The 23,023-nt window shown below is 39.5% G+C and overlaps 1 protein-coding gene across 2 annotated transcripts in view; it reads right to left on the bottom strand.

Annotated features, from left to right (window-relative positions):
• The window catches only part of Strn (striatin), a 94,218-nt gene extending 78,177 nt beyond the window's left edge, over window positions 1–16,041 (bottom strand). For both annotated transcript variants that reach the window (XM_048353132.1, XM_048353133.1), the window contains exon 1: window positions 15,730–16,041. In XM_048353132.1, coding sequence (XP_048209089.1) covers window positions 15,730–15,963 — 234 coding nt within the window. In that variant the 5' untranslated portion in view covers window positions 15,964–16,041. The remainder of the gene's footprint in view (window positions 1–15,729) is intronic.
• Between the last annotated feature and the right edge of the window lie 6,982 nt (window positions 16,042–23,023).

The raw sequence follows: 23,023 nt of genomic DNA, 5'->3' as shown, positions 1-23,023 counted from the left end.
TCTTAACTGATATTCATCCTACCATAACTGTAACTTTGATCATGTGTAACTTTTCACTTTTATAAAATAATTTTCCAGCACCATTCTTCATGCATACTTTAACTGTAATTTTTCATTTATCTCCCTGAGATAGAATAGCACAAATGAGATTAACAGGTCAGCATTTAACTATTTCCCATGACACGAAATATAGTAACCCCAGCAACAACATAGTGAGTAAAATTCTAACATATCTTTCCCAACACTTAATTAATTTTCACCTATTTGAAAATTTAAAATATAAAAATGTATCTTAATGTATAATGCCTTGATAATTATTAATACTATGTGTATATGGTATATATATTTTGCTATTGTCAAAACACAGTCAAATGCTCAAAAAAAGAGTTCAGCAAACTGTAATTTGTCTTGGAAAAATTTGTATTAATCATAATATAAATATATATAATACGAACATAAAACATAACGTAAAATGGGAGGTAAAGCTAGCCTACATTAAAAAAAAATAAAGAAATAGGGCTGGGAATATGGCCTAGTGGCAAGAGTGCTTGCCTCCTACACATGAAGCTCTCGTTTCGATTCCCCAGCACCACATATATGGAAAACGGCCAGAAGGGGCGCTGTGGCTCAGGTGGCAGAGTGCTAGCCTTGAGCGGGAAGAAGCCAGGGACAGTGCTCAGGCCCTGCCTGAGTCCAAGGCCCAGGGCTGGCCAAAAAAAAGAAAGAAAGAAAGAAATGAAAGATCTATTCCTCTAATTCATCTTACCTACACAGGTAACTAATGTCAACAGTTGCTTAATTCCATTCTGATCTTTTCTATATCAAGAGACAGATGGAGAAAAAAAAACCAAAAGAGCAAAAAGATAAAATATTTTGCCTAGTCCCAGTGGTTCATACCTGTAATCCTAGCCACTCAGGAGGCTGAGGCCTGAGGATAAAACTGGAAGCAAGGCTCAAGTGGTAGAGTGCCAGCTGTGAGTAAAACAGCCAAGCAAGAGCAAATGGCCCTGAATACCAGGGGAAATTTTTAATAAATTAATTTAATTTAATTAAGAAGCCTTTTAAAAATAAATCCATTTCATAAACAATGCTATTATTTTAAGTAATGTTACTTAAGTAACCATAAAGTTCAATGACTTCATTTTATCTACTTGAAAAATATCAGATTATTATCCAGAATATCATGTTTTGTGTTGAAACATCAATAGCCATCTAAAACATTACCAAAAATAAATTATAGTCCTCACTAAAAATAGGAGAATCACAGTGAAAGGCTAGCCCAAACACATGAGACCAGTTTTCAATTCATGGCTGGGGGCAGCTTGTACACTGGTCATCCTAGCTTCATGGATAGCTCAGATTATACAGTTCCAGGAAAGCCTAGCCAAAAAAGTTTGAGAGACTCATTTTCAACAGAAACAAGGTAAGTGGCATCCTAGCTACAATGGAAAGCTAAAAATAGGTGGGTCACAGTCCAGGACTCAAGCTGGACAGGAAGTGAGGATTTATCTCAAAAACTAATCAACATAGCAGGGGCACTTGTGGCTCATGCCTGTAATCCTAGCTACTCAGGAAGCTGAGAGTTGAGGATTGCAGTTTGAAGCCAGGCCAGGCAGGAAGTACCAAAAAAGGAACAAAGAAAGAGAGGGGGGGGAGGAGGGAGAGGGGGGCGGTGGGGAGGGAGAGAGGGAAAGAGGGAGAGAGGGAAGGAGGGGGAGGGGGGGAAGGAGGGAGAGGGGGTGAGGGAGGGGGGGAGAGAGAGGGGGAGAGAGGGAGAGAGAGAGGGAGAGAGAGGGAGAGAGAGAGGGAGAGAGAGGGAGAGAGAGAGGGAGAGAGAGAGAGAGAGAGAGAGAGAGGGAGAGAGAGAGAGAGAGCACCTACGCGAGCACACAAGCAAGCTGTGGCTCAAGTAGTAAAATGCTACCCTTGAGCAAAAGAGCTCATCGACAGCACCCAGGTCCTGAATTCAAGCCTCAGGACTGGCACAAAAAAATTAAAGAGGCCTGGAGACATGACTCAGCAATAGAACAGTTGTCTAGCAAGCCCCTGAGTTCAAACTCTAGTACCACCAAAAAAAAGTTTGAAGGTAGTGCATGTAATCTTTGTTCAGGGAAATTTAGACAAAAATAAAGTATTACCATTGACATACTAGACTTGGGACTGCCAAAAGTTAAGAATTACTATTTAATTATATGTTCATGTAAGCTAGGACCCTAAGAATTACTGCTTAATCATATGTTCCACATGAGCAGGGACTATATCAGTCTCTTTTCCACTGTCTCTTCAGTGATGAGAACTTAGATATTCAGGAAGTACCCTATACTTTCTGTATAACAAGTACAGAATTCTGTATAAGGCCCTGAGTTCAACTCCAGCTCTGAATATCATGGTATATTAATAATGTAACATATAAAGAAAATCAGGAAAATAAAAAGTAATGATAATCAAATTATTTACTTTCATGTTTGTTTAACACAGCATTCCATATGTAGTCCAGATGGGCTCAAATTTGTCATCCTCTTGCCTTAGCTACTGGAGTACTGAGATTCTAGGAATGAACCACCATGCTCAGGTCAGATGGTTTTATTTAAAATAATGATTTATCTTCAGGAAATAAAACATTCAATTAGTTATCTGTTGAGAATAAGAAACTTAGGTAAAATCTGAAGGTAGGGGCTTTACAAAAGAAAAATGTTACAGAATTCTGCTGATTAAGTTTTTAGGAAGTGATGTCAAAGACATTTCCTGGTAGTTAGCATTCAACACATAACAAAGAATGGAGAAGACAAGTTACAATTACCAAAACTCAGTGGTATCCTGAAATGAACTTTTGTCAAAATGATCTGTCAAGGTTCAATGCTCTAAAGGCTTTTTCCAGTGGAAGTCATAAGGTAACAAAAGGGACAAGTACAATGTTCCCTTAATTACTACAACTTTCATAGTCACATAAATATCAAATAAGCTGATATAGTATCTGCTTTTAAAAACACAATTTTCTAAGACAAAAGAAAAACAGACATTGAATATACATTCAGTAATAATATTAATATATTCACTGAAGAACCATTTACTAAGCAATTACTATGTCACTCTGCTACACCTTATAAAAATAAAAAACACCCTTCAGTGACTCAGAGTCTAGAAGGAAACAAATAAAAAAAAGTATGAGATGGGTGATGTAACACATACATAGTAGAGGTTCTTGCCACTAATCCCTTTGGTTAACCACCCAGATGGGTTAGCGAGTATTCTCTAGTCCCTTTATAAAACTCTGCCTAAAACCCAGTCAAGATGGTAGCTAGCCATTCTTTAAAGTTCATTCTTACATTTCAATTTCCATAGCAGAGTTGTAAAAGCTCATCAACACTCAACAGGTTTTCTCCCCAAAACTGTTACTGCTAGTAGTACTTGTTATTTTCATTGGATAATTCAAGTACTACTTAAATAAAATACAGATATTCAAAGAATGGAATTTAGTGGTTTACTAACATATATGAGGCTTGAAGTCAATCTCTAACACTCCAATTTCCCCCAAAAGAAGAAAAAACAAAAGAAAGAAGCAAACAAGAACATCTTTAGAAAGTAAGACAATAAAAGAGATTCATCAAAAACACTTTCAAACTAGTACTGAAGAAACAACTGTTAGACAATGGTAAAGGTCATTAAAGGAAAAGAAGATTTGGCATTCAGAGTGCTTTACTCAAGGAAAACCAAAACAAGAAATCATAAACAATGTATTATAATTGTGGCTTATTTGTCAAGAATGACAATATAGAACTCTAATCTGGGATTGGGGGGAAAAAGTGACAAGTGGGCATTTATTTACATTAGCAAATGTCAAACAAATTTTATTTATTCATTTTTTTGTCAGTTGTGAGGCTTGAACTCAGGGTCTGGGCACCATCTCTGAGCTTTTTTGATCAAGGCTAGTCCACCACTTTGAGCCTCAGTGTCACTTCCAGTTTTCAAGTGATAAACTGGAGATGAGTCTCATGGGACTTTCCTGCCCCAGCTGGCTTGGAACTGATCCTCAGAGCCCAGCCTCCTGAGAAGCTAGGATTACAAGAGTGAGTCATCAGTGCCTGGCTTGACAAACATATATTTTAGCAAAATATATTTAAAGTATCATTATGACCATCGTTTCTGATTAAATGATCATCCACCGGTCTAAAAGGTGTTGGGTGACAATGTTTTTGTTTATATACATACAATAAAGAAGGAAGCTTCCTTGGGTCTGGAAGGCAGACAGGTTTTCCAGAGAAAGTAAACTTAATCTTCAGAGATGATTAGAAATTTAGTAGACAGACAAGAAGAAAACACTCCTGCCTTACACACTGACCCAGAAGCATGAGGAAAATTTAAAATGTCAAAAATATTTCCTTCTACTTACTCCACCAAGATCCATGAGTCAACCTTTATCTATAGCATTTTATTATTTATCCTATTCCCTTAAATTATTTATCTATGAATTAGGGTTAATAACTACCAATAAAGTCTTATAAAAATTAAAAGAGATTTTATGTGTAAGTGCTTAAGCACTGTACATGGCACATATAAAGGCTCAAAAAATGAAACTTATTGTTTTGAGAGCTTGAGGAAGAAAGGACAGAGGAGACATGAAAGTATGGGGTGAATTACTGGGGCTAAGAGTGCTTTCTTCCCTGTTGAACTCTACTCTTTTAAGTTCAGTAAGTGTGCTGACCCAGTTCTCCAGGCTCCTCCCTATCCCTCCTTTCTGCTTTATAGGAATCTACATTCCTCAAGACAGGTTTGGGTTGTGCCTATAATGTAAACTCCTTTACTCACTGCTTAGCCTTCTCATTGAAGAAGCATAAAAACAAACAAACACACACACACACTCTGTGGGCAAGTCCTAAACTGGGCTGTAATTTTCCATTGGGTGAAACTAGTATCACCCTTGTGGAATGAGACATCGTGTTTATTTCTCCAAAGTAGAGATACAGGTATTGGATCCAATTTCTGTCACATGTATATGGGGGGTAAAGAAACTTCTGTGATCAGCAATCAAATATTCCCTTGGGCTCTTCCCTAGGAAAGGATCTCACCAATGTAGTTAAGCCAAAAAGAAACCTACTTGCCACACCCAAATACCTTTCCATCCAACCTTATTCAACACTTCCCACGTTCACCTTAATTCCAGGGCTCCTATTCCCTTATTTTTCTCCTCACCTCATCTCCAAAACACCTCCTCCTTTTTTCTTCTGTTACTCTGCTTCCAGCTAACTCTACAATACAATTTCCTTCTTTTATATATATATTCTAATATTCCATCATCTTATTCAATAAAATATTTTATAACTAAAGTTAAACAGGGGGCTGGGAATATGGCCTAGTGGCAAGAGCGCTTGCCTCGTATACATGAAGCCCTGGGTTCGATTCCCCAGCACCACATACATGGAAAACGGCCAGAAGGGGCGCTGTGGCTCAGGTGGCAGAGTGCTAGCCTTGAGCGGGAAGAAGCCAGGGATGGTGCTCAGGCCCTGAGTCCAAGGCCCAGAACTGGCCAAAAAAAAAAAAAAAATCTTTAAAGTTAAACAGGAGTAAGTTTGCCAAAGAAAATGATCTTATTTCCCCAAATAATTTTCCGTGTAAGAACAAATAAACAGTTGACATATTTATTATTTTGATCTATCATAAAATACGTAAAATAGGTCAAGAAAAATCTAATAAAGTTAACAAACTTGATGTATAATCTAGAAACACTATATTAAAACACATGCACTGAACATAATTAAGCTAACCTTAGTACAAGCTGAAAAAGCCTCAAATTTGGATATTACTTTTTGAGATTTTTTTAAAGAAATAAACATTTCAGTATTCCCTACACAAAAATAAAATTAAAAGAATTTAAGATAATATATTGTCAAGCATTTTTTTTATTGTTTTGGCCAATCCTGGGGCTTGAACTCAGGGACTGTACACTATCCCTGAGCTTCTTTTACTCAAGGCTAGCACACTACCACCTGAGCTACAGCGCCATTTCCAGCTTTTTCTGAGTATGTGGTACTGAAAATTCGAACCCAGGGCTTCATGCATGCTAGGCAAGCACTCTACTGCTAAGCCACATTCCCAGCCTTGTCAAGCTTTTTTTTTTTTGGCCAGTCCTGGGCCTTGTCCTCAAGGCCTGAGCATGTCCCTGGCTTCTTCCCGCTCAAGGCTAGCACTCTGCCACCTGAGCCACAGCGCCCCTTCTGGCCGTTTTCCATATATGTGGTGCTGGGGAATCGAACTGAGAGCTTCATGTGTAGGAGGCAAGTGCTCTTGCCACTAGGCCATATTCCCAGCCCCCTTGTCAAGCATTTTTGAGAAAAATAAATTGTTACTTTCCTAAGCCTCTAGCTTTATCGTTTATTGGACATATTATTGTTCTAGTTGGAAGAAAAACTTGTAATAAATTATAAGAATTTAAATTATAAAGAATTTAAATTATAAAGAATTTAAATTAAAAGAATAATCTTCTAAGTATTACAATGTGCTTGGTTCTTCAGTTCAGGAACAATTACACACAGTAAGGAAGCAACAAAAGGAAAGGACTAGTATAGAGAACAAATCCTAGCCTTGGTACTAAGACAACTCAATTTTAAACTAAGTCTACACTAAGTCTACACTAACTCTCAGAGTGACCTAAGATAAATCACTACAACTCTTGCTCTAACTAAAACAGATTACTAAAATTGTAAGGTCCTCTAGAAACAAAATGTTCTTAATATAAAAAAAGGAGATAGAAAGTTGAATAGAGATACTGGGCAGGGAAAGGAAGCTCTCTAGAATTATATAATTATAAATGCCGAAATAAAAACTAGATTACTAACAAGGGGAGGGGAGGGGAGGGGTGGGAAAAAACACATAACCAGCTGTGCTGGCACAAACCTATAATCCCACACTATAGGGGCAGAGGCAGAAGGGTCACGAGTTTGAGGCTAGCTTTGGCTATAATCTTTCCACTTCCATCTCCAGAGTAGCTGGGATTCCAGGTTGGCATCACCACAGCCAGCTTGCTTTTGAAAGAGGCTCTTCCAAAGTTTGGGTTAGGGTCTCACAGGTTGGACGTACTGTGATTATCTTGTTTCCATATCCCAAGTAGGCACATCTCTTGAAAAAGAAACACTATCAGAAGCCAGGCACTGGTGACTCATGCCTGTAATCCTAGCTATTCAGCTGGGATCTGAGGATCACAGTTCAAAGCCAGCCCTGGCAACAAAGTCCATGAGACTCTTATTTCCAATTAACCACCAGAAAACTGAAAGTGGCGCTGTGGTTCAAAGTGGTAGAGAGCTAGCCTTAAGGAAAAGAGCTCAGGGACAGCACCCAGGCCCATAACTGACAAAAAGGAAAAAAAAAACAGTGTTAATTTCATCAGATAATTACTTATGCCACTATTTGTTATTTATAATATTTGTTTTAAAGTAACAAGAGAAAAATCAGTTTCCTATAACAGTGCACTACAGTGACTTTCCTACTGAAAAATTCTGGACAAAATAACACAGAAAATAGGAACCCAGTGAAATACTGGAACAAAAGCCCAAGTGAAAAAAACTTGGGTATCTGCCAATCAGGACAAATCTGAATTTTAGTTTCAACAGCTTTGCAGAACCCAAAAGGCAAAAAAACTCAAAGCCCAAACCATCCCAAGTGGAGAGTCTACAGTTCACACATCTCACCAAAACTCAGGCAGGACACTAAAGGGCTTAGAACCTCAAGACAGAGGTGGCCAAAGTACAGTAACCCCCAAATGTACTTATAACCAAAATTCACATCAGCTGACAGTCCTAAAGTAACAAATGTTCTTTGAAGTACTTTTGGAGTAGGAACGCCCTCAACATGTACCAGAAGCAAAGACACAACCTTAGTAAACTCAGTATTATGTTTTTCCAAGGACAGTGAGCAGCACACAAAATAAGATAAATGAAGAATACAAAAGGACAAGTTAGGTCTTGCTACATGAATCAAGCAATACAGGTCTGCTTTGCAAGTGTGAAGCACTGCGTTCAAATCCTAGATAGGCCCAAAACTAAAACCAAAAACAAAATTTTGCAAAGGAAAAAACTCAAATATACAAACTATAGAAAAACCAACTACAAAATAAATATCAAAAAATAAAACAGCATCCAGAAAATAGTTGGAGGGGTAGGGAAGGGGAGAAAGAGGAGGGGAGAGAAAAGGAGAAAAGATCCAGCAGATTTGCATAACTATAATAAGTTATACTCAGTTAAAAAGAAAACCAATGGACTAGAAGCTAAGCCAGAATAAATTATCCATAATAAAGGGTAGAAGGATAAAAAGATGGCAAATATGGGAAAAAAAGGAAAAGACCTAGAACATGTATAATTAGACATCCAAATAGAGAAAGAAAGTGCAACAGGGGACATACGTAGAGATCCTAACAGAATCTGCAGATTTAATAAAACATCAATCACCAACTTACTGAGATTAGAGAAGCACACCACCACCACACCAAACCACCACCACCAAACCTCTACCACAGAAAATACAATCTTTAAAAAAATATTAAACACGGTTGGGAATATGGCCTAGTGGCAAGAGTGCTTGCCTTGTATACATGAAGCCCTGGGTTCAATTCCCCAGCACCACATATATAGAAAACGGCCAGAAGTGGCGCTGTGGCTCAAGTGACAGAGTGCTAGCCTTGAGCAAAAAGAAGCCAGGGACAGTGCTCAGGCCCTGAGTCCAAGCCCAGGACTGGCAAAAAAAAAAAAAAAGTATTAAGCAAAGTAAAAAGAAATGTATTCTGTGACAAATCAAAGAAATTTACACAACACTACCAAAACAAATATAATAATAAACTATGCAGTAAAAATCTCTAATATTTTAAGTAAAAAGAACAACATTAAGTATCGGTATGGCTCTGATTATTTCAAAAGGTTCTAAGAATAAAAAGAGATAATGGGTCTGGGTATAGCTTAGTGGTAGAAGTTATGCTTAGCCAAGTGCCAGACCCCAGGTTCAATCCCCAGAACCAAAAGAGAAGAAAGGTTAAGAAAGAAAGGAAGCCAGGTGCTGGTAGCTCCCATGTACAATCCTAGCTACCCGGAAGGCAGAGAGGTGAAGACTGCGATTCAAAGCCAGACCCAGTTGGACAGACCGTGAGACTCTTATCTCCAATTAATTACAGAAAAACCCTGAAGTGCAGCTGTGGCTCATGTGATAGAGTGCGAGCCTTGAGCAAATAGGAGCTCAAAGACAGCACCCAGGCCCAGAGTTCAAGGCCCAGGACCAGTAAAAGAAAAAAAGAAAGAAGGAAAGCCAGATGCTGGTGGCTCACACCTGTAATCTTAGCTAAAGAGGAGGAAAGTCATTGAGACTTGAAACTCCAATTAACCCACTGGTTCCCTCCTCCCCACAAAACAAAGAGAAAAAGAAAAAAGCCAGAAGTGAAACTGTAACCTAAATGGTAGAGTATTAGCCTTGAGGACATAAATTCAGGGACAGCGCCCAGGCCCTGAGTTCAAGCCCCTGGTATACGAACAAAAAAAAAAAAAAAAAAAGGAAAGAGGGAGAAAATGAAAAAGGAAGGAAAAAGTAGAAAGAGAAGGAGAAAGCTAATGTATCTGAAAATAAATTTATAAAAAACATTTGGAAGAAACAGGTGATAGATTTAAATAAAACCTGTTTTGTTCATGGTTACTTAACCTCTCTCTGACTTCACTTTACTTGCCCAAAAACTTTGGAGTTATTTCCAAAGTTCATTCCAGCTCAAAGCTGACACTGTCATTATATATTTCAGTCAGTGGGAGGTAATTCAAATTATAATATTCTACTGCCTAAAAATAAAATGCTATTATCAGAAAGAACAATGGAAATATAATGACTTATATCCCAAAGTCTATAAAAAGCCATCCATGCACCAACACAAGTATTGAAATTACCAAACGTTTTTATACACTGTGTACTCACATGTATGTGCATGCATAAAAACAAAAGCATTGGTTCTCAATCTTTCTTGCACAGTAGAACAAAGGAGCTAAAAAAATCTGTATCGACATATATATACATATATGTGTATTTAGATATATCATAGATATATATACATCTAGATAGATATAAAAATACAGAGATATTGAGAGAGGGAGAGAAAACGCAATCAGCATCCTAATTCTTGAGTCTTAACTGGTCTATCGTACAGTTTAGGGAAGAGTATCTTTTAAAAAGTTACCCCGCCCCAGATTATTCTTGTTGAGAAACAGTAAAGTGACAAATAACAAGGGATGTTTTAAAAGAGTAAAACTTCTACAATCTTTCCAAATTGTAAAAAATTAAAAATCATGAAATTCTAAGGATATGGGGCAGAATGAAAAAATGAACCTACTCACAAGGTATACTACATCACAAAAGGTTTCGCCTGTTTCAAATTTAAAGTGGTTTAAAGGACCAAATATAACTGATAAGCCAGGCACTGATGGCTCACACCTATAATCCTAGCTACTCAGGAGGCTGAAATCTGAGGATTAGTTCAAAGCCAGCCACAGTTTCAAAGACAGCCAGAGCTGGAAAGTCCATGAGACTCTTATCTCCAATTAACCACTCAAAAACTGGAAGAGGTCCTGTGGCTCAAAGTGGTAAAGCACTTGCCTTGAGCTGAAAAGCTAGAGGCGGCACCCAGGCCCAGAGTTCAAGCCCCACAAATGAAGAAAGAAAAAAAAAAACTAGAAAAACTGAAGATTAATATTCTAGTTATTAAAGGTATATGATTTGTTATGCTCAGAAAAGTTGATACAAATCCCAAGATAGCTGTCACTCAGTGGCTTATATTCTAGGTATGTAATCAATGTTTTGAGGCAGACATTGAAGGCCATCACTCATTCCTATTAAAAGACCATAGTGTACTAGGTACCAGTGGCTCACACCTGTAATCCTACTCATGAGGCTGAGATTTGAAGATGGTTCAAAAAGATCACAAGCAGATTAACTACCAAAAAGCCAGAATGGGAGTTATGGCTCAAATGGTAGAGCAGTATCCTTGAACCAAAAATCTTAGGGACAATGTGCCCAGGCCCTGAGTTCCAGCCTCAGGACCAGAACACACACACACACACACACACACACACACACACACACACACACACACACACACAAGCTCATGGTGTCCAGAATATTGGACAGCAAAGTTTCAAAGTGGCATCTAAATGCTCTTAACTTTAGAAGAGTTCATAACTGAAGATTATGCTTTTCTATCTAGAAGAAATAAGTAAAAAGTTTTGTTAACATTTGTTTATGTATTTATTCAACACTTTCTGGAATTATGCACTGGGCTAGGTACTTAAAAATATTATTTAATTCTCACAAGGTAATTTATTATCCTCACCTTATTCATGAGGAAATTAAAGCATGGATAATAGACATAAAATACAACAGTGAGTTTTAGAACAAGAATTTATATCCAGGTCTACATCATGTTGCCTTTCATGATTTGGTAAATAACTGAACAGAAAAGAAAGACACTTTAAGTGCTTTCCCCCACTATTTAATGCTCAGCAAATCTTCTCAACAGTCTCATGACACTGTTCAGTTAAAAGACCTTTGAATAATTTTGACTCCCCTTTAATTCAGATGTCACATCTGATCCCTCTGCACATCTTGCTAGTACTAGGTTCCACCTTCCTGTGTCCAGAATCCATTAGATTTTGATGGCGTATCAAAATGAACATTCACAAATCTCACTACTCTCATTCATCTGGTCTGAATTAACTACAATAGCATGTCAACTAGTCTCCCTGCTTCTATATCCCAAGTCTATTCTGAACTTGTGCAAAGTGATCCTTTTTAAAGTTGCTCTTGGCACAAAACGTATTCAAAGTATTTACAATGGACAAGACCTAGTGCCTCTCAGACATTCTTTCCTTCTCTTCCTCTACACATTTGCCTCCTTGTTAGTCTTCTGCTATTCCAAGCATTCTCCCATTCCCTAACTGTTCCTTCTACTTAGATTGCTTTCCTCACTTCAAGTATCACCTTTTCAGTTTAAAGCACAAATGATACCTCATCAGTGAAGCCTTACTCTCTATCTCCCTTACCATATCAGGACATTTATTACCTTCCAGCATTTCAGGTATTTATCACTGTCTGTCTGCGCTCATAATTTAAGCTTCATGAGTGCAAGAGAGCTGGTTTTATTCACAGTTGTATCTTCTCCATGTTTAGAACAGTGTCTGGTATGAAGTCTGTGCATGAAAAATATGTCCTAAATGAAAACAAAAATCACTAGCTCCAAAACACAGATCAATTAATACTCCAGCATACAACCTCCAAAAACACAGGCCCAACATTACTCAAATTTCTGAACTTTCCCACACAACTATAGAATTTCCAGGTAAATAATCTGAGTGTCCCCATACCCAGCCACACATGCACACCAAAATTTAGGGCCATTACTTTTATTTAAATTTTTACCTTCCCATAAATCAGTTGTCAAGTACTGAGCCTTAAATTCTCACTATTTCATAAAGCTTTCTCCTGCTCCTCTTCTCATTCACTGCTAAATCTTCTCATGCTATTCTAAGAAAATTAGATCCCTCACCCTCTAATGATAATAGGATTCTTCCATATGTTGTTTAAGTTCTATCATTCTTACTAGGCTGCATGCTTTACTAGGAGAGGGTCTCTCAAATAAGGCCTCACATGCAGAAAATAGTCTTAAGTATATTAATATTCTGTCCCCAATTCCTTTCACAAACATAAAGCTTTGTGAGCTCTTGGTCATTCTTTTCTTTCCCCATGAATTATCTATTCTCACAGAAGAAGAAAAAGAGTGCTACTTAAAACAGAAAGAGTGTCTATTAACTTAGTTGAACAAGGGAGAAATAAATGTTAAAAGGTGTTTTTGATACAATGTGTCTATTTCTTTAGACCTTAAATCCTAAAGAGGGAGGAAGTAATAAAGAGAGCCAAGATAGATGAGAACTTGGATTGCTTTTCACAACTCTGCCCAGGTAGCTTGAAGGAGCAGGACTGACAGGTTCCTGAAAGGACAAATGAGACTGAATTTTAGAAGCATTTTGTTGACTCTAGTGTTAATGACTTGAAAAGAAATTTAACAATTAAAAAGACACCCAATGATGAATAGTTCACCTACCACAACTCATTAAAGTATTTTACTTCCTATGATTTTTCTAAGAATATTCCAATAAAAAAGGGAATTATTCTAATTTAATGTTAATCTAAGTTTTTTAATTTCCCAATATTTATCATGTTCAGAAAACATAAAACAGTATCTAAGTTTCTTCATGGAAGGGTCACACAAACAAAAAGGAGACTTAGGGCTGGGAATATGGCCTAGTGGCAAGAGTGCCTGCCTCGGATACACGAGGCCCTAGGTTCGATACCCCAGCACCACATATACAGAAAACCGCCAGAAGCGGTGCTGTGGCTCAAGCGGCAGAGTGCTAGCCTTGAGCGAGAAGAAGCCCAGAAGCCAGGGACAGTGCTCAGGCCCTGAGTCCAAGGCCCAGGACTGGCAAAAAAAAAAAAAAAGGAGACTTAAAGCAAGTAGTGAGCATCAATGGGAAACTTATTTGAAGTTTAACACATATACATGTGTGTATGAACTCAAGACTGACTACATTTCTAAGTAAACTGTAAAGTTTAAACATAAGGGAAGAGGGTGAACCCCATGGGCAGGTTGGTTGGAAATTCCTAAACTCCTACAGGCAGAAAGGTAAGCCTTATTTTTTCTGTGACTCCTTTTACATTAAAGAATGAAAATTTAAGCATTTGCATACAAAAAAACATTTCATGAACTTGTACATTTCACACTCCTTGAAGCCCAAAGTTCACATGCTTGTTGACAGAATGTATCCCCAGTAAAGGCGAATGTAAGCACTCGAATTTCTTGAGCACTAGATAGCTGTGATCACACTAATTCTGAGGAAACTTATTAAAGCAACACAGTAGGGCTGAAAAAGTTATGAAAGACTTAGAAGGAGCCACAGAAGCCCTCCACTTCAACTGCTCTTCCAGAGGCTTCTCTGACCACCCTATCTAAAATAACTGCCCCTACCACATTCTATTCTGAACCCTAACTTTTTTCCTCACTGCAGTCTCTGGTATACACCATTAAATCATATAGTTGCATTCGTTGATTGCCCTCCCATTAAAACATAAATCCCATGAGGGCAGAAGCTTTGTCAGTTTAAACACATAGCTGGCACTCAGTAAACATGGGGTGAATACTGAAACTAAGCCCAGAGAGGTCAAGGTTACAGAGCTAACCACAAGCACAACATACTTCCATCCTACCAAAAAAAGTTTAACCATAGGATTCTATTTAACAGATTTTTCTGGTTTTTAGTGTCCCCAAAAAAGTATATGTATATATTACACATACACATTCCCCCCAAAAGTAGCACATTGAGTAGCATTTAAACTTCAAGTGCTTCACAAACATGGTACTAATGCCTGTAATACTAGCTACTCGGGAGGCTAAGATCTGAGGATCATGGTTCAAAGCCAGTCCAGGCAGTTAGGTACACGAGACTCTTAGGTCTACTTAACCACTAAAAAGCCAAAGCGGCAGAGTACTAGCCACTTGAGTGATAAAGATAAGGGGGTGACCAGGCCCTGAGTTCAAGCCCAAGGACCTGCACCAAAAAACAAAAAACAACCCAACAACAGCACTTGCATCTCCTAAGCCTTAAGCACTCAGGACTGGTCCATAAAGCACAAAGACATGACCGCTCACAATTCTCTAAGTTTCTCCTAAAATTAGCCTATGCTTTAGTTTTGAGAACCACTACTGCTTACCAATTCAGAATGACCTGTAAAGTATCAACCTCATTTTCTCTCTTCTCAGGCCCACAAAAGCTCCTCTCTAAATACAGCTTTTATCTTGCAGATTATGCAAGGCAATGTAACTAACATCCAAGTCTCTTTCATTTCTTTTAAAGTAAGCACATTATAAACATGACATTAATTCCTGAGAAGTTCCAAGGGAACCATCTCAGAACCATCATCTGACTGTGATCGCTTAGGTCCTCCATTGAAAATCCATGAATCTAAAATAAACACGAGAAGGGAATGAAGGGGAAGGGAAAGAAGAGAGAGAGAGAGAGAAGAAGAAGAAGAAGAAGAAGAAGAAGAAGAAGAAGAAGAAGAAGAAGAAGAAGAAGAAGAAGAAGAAGAAGAAGAAGAAGAAGAAGAAGAATCTGTTGACACACATAAAACCAGGAGCTGATATTGCTAATAACACTTCTGCCCCACCAACGTCAGCCCCACGCAAAAAGCCAGGGCCTCACTGACACAACTTGTGCTGTCTTTAATCACCTTCCTTGCGGAGGGAGCCAACTGCCAACACCTTTGGCGGTGAACGTCTGCAGACCCAGGATGGGAACTCGCTAAAACAGGGCGATCTGCACAGCGTCTCAGAAAACTTACGGTCAGCCCGATGAGTAAGAGCTGATAAGGGACACCCTAAGATGGGCCGGGGGGCCAGAGAGTGGAAATGAGACTGGAGTTAAGAGTGAGAAGCAGCCGACGCCAAAAGGCGCCGGAGGGTAAACAACGCATCCGGGATGGGAGTGAGGTGCGGGGTGAAAGAAGTGGGGTCAGCGAAAGCCAAAGGTGCGGGCAGCCGCGGGCAGAGGCTCGGGGTGGGAGGGAGGAACGGGCTGGGGGGGGGGGGGGCAGAGGGTCCGGGGCGGGGCGGGAAGGAGCGGAGTGGCGGGATGCAGAGGGCCAGGCCGGGAGGGTCCGTACCTGCAGCTCCGCCCGCTCCACCTCCCACTGGGCTCTCTCCACCTCGAAGCGGGCCCACTCGTGCTGCAGGAAGTGCAGGATCCCGGGGAGGCTGTACTGGGCTCGGGCCGCCCCCGCCGCCGTCGCCCCGTCGCCGGCCGCCGCAGCCTCGGCGAGAGGCCCGAGACCCTTAGCACCGCCGGCGCCCGGATGGTTGTTGCTGAAGAAAACGCCGGGACCCGCCTGTTCGTCCATGGTGGCCGCTGAAACCCGGGCTCAGCCCAGGCGCCCAGCCGCGGAGGTAACAGCGGCAGCCAGCAATACCTCCACCACCTCCTCCTCCTCCACCTCCCTCCGCCGCCGCCGCTGGTGCCGCCGCTCCCCGCCCACACCCCCGTCAGCAGGGAGCAGCCGCCTGGGCGCGGGGGCCGGGCGAGCCCGTGACGGGCCGGGAAGTGGGTCAACTGCGGCGCGCGCCGCGCGGGGTTCGCCGGGAAATGTAGTCTCGAGGGGCGGAGCGCGTGGCCCAGCAGCCTGTGGGGCTGCTCTCCCGGCTCGGGGCGGGGCCGAGACTCCGCCCCTACCCCCGTCGCCCCGCCTCCTCCATCCCCGCCCTCCGCGGTGAGACCGCAGGGCGGGGAGCGGTCGGTTTCCTCTCCCGAGGGGTGGGCTTGGGCTGTGCCCCGCGCGCAGGCCGCGCCACCGCCGCCTCCTCGCTTGCACGCGGAAGTTCTCGGGCGGCGCTCCCTGTTGCACACACACGGAAGTTATCACGCCCAAATGCCAGTCTGCAATGCACTTCTTTTAGGGCTTCCTGGTGGTTTTGTTTTAAAAAAAGAAAAACGAAGCATGCTCGGGGCTGGCTGTCCTCTGCCTTCCGCCCAGGCTCCCCTCTGCCCACGGAGTGTCGCGGTCACGCCGGCCTTTTTCTCTTTTTTTTTTTTCTTGTCTTTTTTTAATCCGAGGAGCAATTTAAACTAGTTTCCTGATCAGTGACCACTTCCCAAGAACTCTGATCCTCTGATCCTCTCTCCTAAGACTCCACGCCTGGGCTTCCCGGGCATCCTGGCAAATGCTGATTTGCTGACACCCCATCTGGAAAGTCTCCGGACTTCTGAAGTCCCGTTCTCTTTGTGGAATCCAGCAAACTTGGTCAAAAGTTTTATTAGATATCTTAATTGCAGATGCTTTGGTTAGTGGGTTTGAGTCTTGGTTTTCCTGCGCAGCTTTGACTCAATTCAACTGGGCAGAAATATCTAGAATAACTACTGTAACCCGTGGGATAGGGCCCACGGGGCGGGTGAGTTCTCTTGAGTGCCCAAAACCTCTCCCTTTTTTCCCTTGTCCCGCCCGGTTCCGGGTTTGCTTCTTTCTTTTTTCCTTCCTTTCTTTCGTTCTCTCATTCTTCCTTTCTTTCTCTCTCTCTTTTTCTCTTTCTTTTCTTTCCATATTCCACCTGTAGGGTAAGGTATCAGCCTTCTAAAGACACATCAAAGTCCTTTTCCTCTTAAGTTTCTTTCTGAATATTTCCTTCTCTGAATTCCACCTCCCCCCCCCCCATCAAATCACAATGAAATCATGCAACAAAGATTTTTCAGGCACCCAAAAAACATGGAAGAAATGAAAATGGAATTAAGTACTTATTGCTTATCACACAATAATTATTTGTAATCTTAATAGGGTTTGGGGAAAAGAGAGGGTGAACTGTACTGTAAGATATCACACCCCGTAGCTATGGGCGTTATTTTTTTTTAAGTATATAGGGTAATGAGTGACATGCAAGGGAAGGACATCCTGTCCCTGTCCCCTCTCCCTTCCCCCGTTCCCATGGGTACTGTGGAAAAGACAGGAAACACATTGTATCTGCTCTGGTTGCAAATAAAGATGGCAAGCTCCCTTCTCCCAGTTACTGAATGTTTCTGCTTTGTGAATTCATTCTTGGTTATCATAAAAAGTTGATCCAGGCCTGGCCAAATTCCCTGTGTCATAAATTACTTGGGCTGTGAATGTCCTTTGAGATACAACCCAATCCTCTCGTTTAGAACTCAAGAAACTAAAGTTCAAAGAAATTGAGACTTGTCCCTAGTGAGAGAAAGAAAGACTTAAGAGTGAATCAAAGTCAAAACTAGCACCCAGAGTTTGCCTGCCAGTTCAGTCATAGTTTCACTAACAGATGCCTTTTCTCTTACCTATTAGACCTACCAGAGTACTATCATGGCATTTTGTTTTTCATATGAGGAGTATAAATAATCTTACAAATTTAAAAAAAATAACAGCTTGTTTTTCTTTAATGGAAAACTTTTCTAACACTTCCTTTAAGGGAGTCATACCAAAATATAAAACATAATTACATTTATTTCTTATTTTATTTATTTGTTGTCAAAGTGATATACAGAGGGGTTACAATTTCATATGTAAGGCAGTGTGTACATTTCTTATCCAACTTGTTACCTCCTCCCTCCATTACTACATTTATAATCTGGAATACTACACATTTACAAAAGCACTGATTTAATTCACAAACTTTACTTTTACTGCTTTTTATTTTCTGCTTTGCAAGGACTTAATTACATCCAAAATAGTATTAGTGGTCTGTTATCAATACTAGTTATTGTAAACAAAAATATTAAGAGTAGTTATAGTAAGATGGAATTATGAAGACATTTATTTCTCACATTTAAAAAATTCCATGTGATAATATTTTGTGTGTAGTTTAACCACAAAAACAAAACAAAGCATTATTTTAAGTAGAAGGCCTTCTCTTATAAGTCCTAAATTAATTTACGAAAATAAATTCATGAACTTCCTCCTTTATCAATCAATTTTTGAAACTGTTAGTGTTTGAGTAGTGAGCTGTCCCTTTAAGTGTTTTGCAGTCTCTGGATTTAAATTGTTTTTAAAGTATTTTAGTGAATATAAAAATACACAAGTATTAAATTAACCTTCACAACTTTGGTGTACCTACCACTCACATGATGACACAGATTATCACAGGCCTTCCAAAGCCTCTTTTTGATGTATATTCGCAGTCACAATACCAAGAATGCCTTTGGAATTTTTTTTTTTTTTTTTGGCCAGTCCTAGGCCATGAACTCAGGGCCTGAGCACTGTCCCTGGCTTCTTTTTTGCTCAAGGCTAGCACTCTGCCACTTGAGCCACAGCGCCACTTCTGGCCATTTTCTGTATATGTGGTGCTGAGGAATCAAACCCAGGGCCTCATGTATAGGAGGCAAGCACTCTTGCCACTAGGCCATATTCCCAGCCCCTGCCTTTGGAATTTAAAAACCCTGAAAAATGTAGCTGAAGAAGAAATGACATTTGAAATAAGTTAAACTTGAACCTATTTTTCACTCTGTAATTTTCCAGATTTAGAAATATTGAGCAAATGTTCTATTTGCCTTATAAAGTAACTGTGAGATTATGAGAGAAAATAACATAAGACTCTTACTATAGTAGCTAAAATATATGATATATACTTTATATAGTAGCTATTATCTAATACAGTTTTACAATAGTAAGTAATATATATTGAAGGGCAAAAGTCTCTGGTAAATAGTAGGAACTAAACCATTGTTCCTTTTCCTTTCTATCCCTTATTCAGAATACTAATTTAGTAGAATTAAAATAATTTTAAAACAAAGATAAGGTAATCTTTAAGCATCAGACCTAAAGGGGTTAATATTTTCATTTTATATTTTAAAAGGTCTAAATGACATGTCAATAGGGCTCCCTTCTCCGAACTCAGAGCAACTGTGGAAGTGCTGAATTATATTAGTACAACTTGTCTAAAGTGAAAAATGTGAAGTGTCAAAAGGTTATTGAGATAATAGAAGTATTTGCTACTTTTTGGTTCATATGTGTTTGCCTTGTGAGATTATAGCTCTCTAAAGTTACAATTCATCTTTTTTCTTAAGTTTTCTTTAAAATGAATGTTTCGATTCCCGGTTATTTGGGTCTGAATCTTTAACTCAGGGTAAAGGTTTCAAACTCAACCTGGTAGATATTTCAGAATTCTGGGCAGATAAAAAGAGAGAAAGAACTGCCTCAGGAAAACTGAAACAGGAAAATTTAGAGTTTGAGGCTAAATAGAGAACCTGTCCACTCCTCAAATAATTTAAATTAATTTACTCATTAAATAAAATCTAATAAATTTACCTATTCAAACTTACATTTTTGAAATTAATTTTATAGCTTTTTTTTTCCAGAGCTGAGGACTGAACTCAGGGCCTTGTGCTTGCCAGGTAGGCGCTTTTACACTGAGCCAAATCCCCAGCCCCTTGAAATTAATTTAATAACATTTTTATTTATAGAAACCAATAATTCAAAGCTAAAATCAAGATTGTTTTAATAAATCTAAATATCTAACACAAGACAAACAAATATGAGTATAAGCTCCTGAAGTTGTAGCAAGACTTCTCCTCGAATGACAGTATGATCAATTTCAGTCTATTTCTCTAAGCAGAGTAATTAGGTTCTGAAAATATTCTTCTTTCTTCTCCTACAACCACATCCCTGCTTGTTCTATCCTCTTAAAATCTCCAGTTAATTAGAACTCAACAAATTTTGTTCATTTTCTTAAACGTTGGTGTCCCCATTTGTAAGTCAGAAACTGAATTTCAAACTCGTGTGCGTGCGTGTGTGTGTGTGTGTGTTGAAAGACCATTTTTGTAAACTAGATATTCCTGCGAACAATGCAAGTGAGATGCCAGGCATAGCCACTTCTCAGCAGTAGACCCCCAATCCGAATCACACAGAAATAGTATTGCCTCCTCAAATTCCCACCAACTACTCTTTACGCATAAAGTTGACCCTTACAAGAATTCAAATATGGTACAGTTTCCTTTTGTAAATTCATTTGTCTGTTTTCTTGTTTTGATTTGTGTGTTGTTTTTTTTACAAATATGATAGAGAAAACTGAGTCTTGTGCCAGAAAAACAGAAAAATGAAGTTAATGGAGTCCAATACATTTTGTTTTCATTTCTAAAGACTCATGCTTTTCTTAAGTTTCTTACATCCGGATTAAATCTATTTTGCATGCATTACATCTCTCTCCCTCAATTCTGCAGGCTTTCAATAGGCTACCATTGTTCAATATGTGTTAATTATAGCACTTGTTCTCACTCACTGAAAATTCTACCATTATCTGTGTTATCTCTTTTCCCAGATTTCCCCTCAGCAGGAGGACATGCAGTACCAACAGTAGGAAAGGAGTGGCTTGAACCATTGGTCATATTACATAGTACAAGTTCATGTGAACATACACTTTCACGTGAACATGTACTTGTAACATGATCAATGAGCTGAATGTACTCAAACCTAATTAATCAGTACATACTTATATAAGTGTAGTTCTTAGTATGTGGCAATAAGCAAATTGATGTTGCAAGCTTTCAAGAATACAGTCCTGTTAAAATGTGAAGGAAGCCCCAGAGCTGCTTTAAAAAAAAAAAGAGAGAGAGAACTAAAAAGGAACTAGAAGAGGGTAGATGAAGAGATGAAGCTTTTAAAGCAAAATTCAAATACTGTAAGGAAACACACGCAATGCCTTTGATATGCTGAAAGAAGCACAATATGGCTAATAACATATAAAGAGCAAGATGAAAGTAACAACAGTTTTAATTTTCAGCTAATACTTACTGACATTAACTCAATAAAAACAATGCATTTACATGCATAAATTCAATCCTTCTAATGTCTCTGTGACATTAAGCACTAGCTGTGTTCTCTTAAGAGCCATGACACACTTGAGTTTGTCTCTGACGTGCCTAAAATGAGGAGATAAAGAATTCAGAGGTCGAATTGCACATTGCCTGAGAATCACAGTTAGGAACTAGTCTTTATGCTGAAAGAGTTTTAGCAGGATGTTGGATTTGAACTTAGAAAACTTTTTTTTTTTTTGCCAGTCCTGGGCCTTGGACTCAGGGCCTGAGCACTGTCCCTGGCTTCTTTTTGCTCAAGGCTAGCACTCTGCCACTTGAGCTACAGGGCCACTTCTGGCCATTTTCTATGTATATGTGGTGCTGGGGAACCGAACCCTGGGCTTCATGTATAGGAGGCAAGCACTCTTCCCACTAGGCCATATTCCCAGCCCAGAAAACTTTTTTCATATTAACAAACTTATTACTAAATTGTTATCTAAGGGTCAGCATTAACCTTGAGAACAAAGAAGCTCAGGGACAGCATCCAGGCCTTGAGTTCAAGCCCTAGGACCAGCAAGCAAGCAAACAAACAACAAAAAAAACCCAGCACAAGTAACCTGTGCAAGCTTAGACAGCCTGTAACACAGCCAGATTCCATTTCAGGCAACCTGAGGCTACTACTTTTGCTATACAGAGATACTCATTGATTTACAATGCGGATATTCCTCATAAACCTATCTTAAAAATATTACAAATTGAAAATATATTAACACACCAAAGTTACAAAACATCACAGCCACAGTACAGTAGAACATATTGGCTGTTTTTCCTCATAATAGCATGGCTGACTGGGATCTGAGTCCCATGGTCACTGCCAAGAATGGGGAGATAGTATTGCATGGTGTTATTGCTAGCCTAAGATAAGTTCAAAATGTAAAATTCCAAGTATGGCTGCTAGTGAATGTATATTGCTTTTGCATCTCTAATAAGTTAAAAATTATAACTTGAACCATGGTACATCAAGAACCGTCTGTACTACAAATGAGCTCAGTGACTTGGACTTAATAAATTAGTAACAACAGTAATAAAGGCATATGGTGAGAGTTGGTGAAATATTGAGGAGACTTGGTGATGAACTAAACAGAGTGAGGGAGAAAACATCAGTGATGATCCAAGGATTTATGGTTTATGCTACTGGATAGTTGAGATCTGTTTACTGGAAGATCAGTGGAAACACATGTTTTACCTAAGAGTTCAATTTTTATTTATTTATTTACTTTTTTGCCTGTCCTGGGCCTTGGACTCAGGGCCTGCGCACTGTCCCTGGCTTCTTTTTGCTCAAGGCTAGCACTCTGCCACTTGGGCCACAGCGCCACTTCTGGCCATTTTCTGTATATGTGGTGCGGGGGAATTGAACCCAGGGTTTCATGTATAGGAGACAAGCATTCCTGCCACTAGGCCATATTCCCCAGCCCAAGAGTAGAGTTCAATTTTAAGCTAACCAAGTTGGAAGAATCTGAGACCATCAAGATCAACTAAAAGAACAAAAGATAAGCTAAGTTGTCAGTAGCCCTTAAGAAATGCCTATCATCCTTTCATGCTACACTTCATACCAGTCCATCCTACTTATCAAAATCTGCAAGCATTGTATTGTCTGTCCCAAGCAGAAGCCTGTT

The sequence above is a fragment of the Perognathus longimembris genome, chromosome 8 (genome assembly GCF_023159225.1).
Source record: "Perognathus longimembris pacificus isolate PPM17 chromosome 8, ASM2315922v1, whole genome shotgun sequence".
In the NCBI taxonomy this organism is placed as follows: Eukaryota; Metazoa; Chordata; class Mammalia; order Rodentia; family Heteromyidae; genus Perognathus; species Perognathus longimembris.
This window is presented reverse-complemented; position numbering and strand designations above follow the sequence as displayed.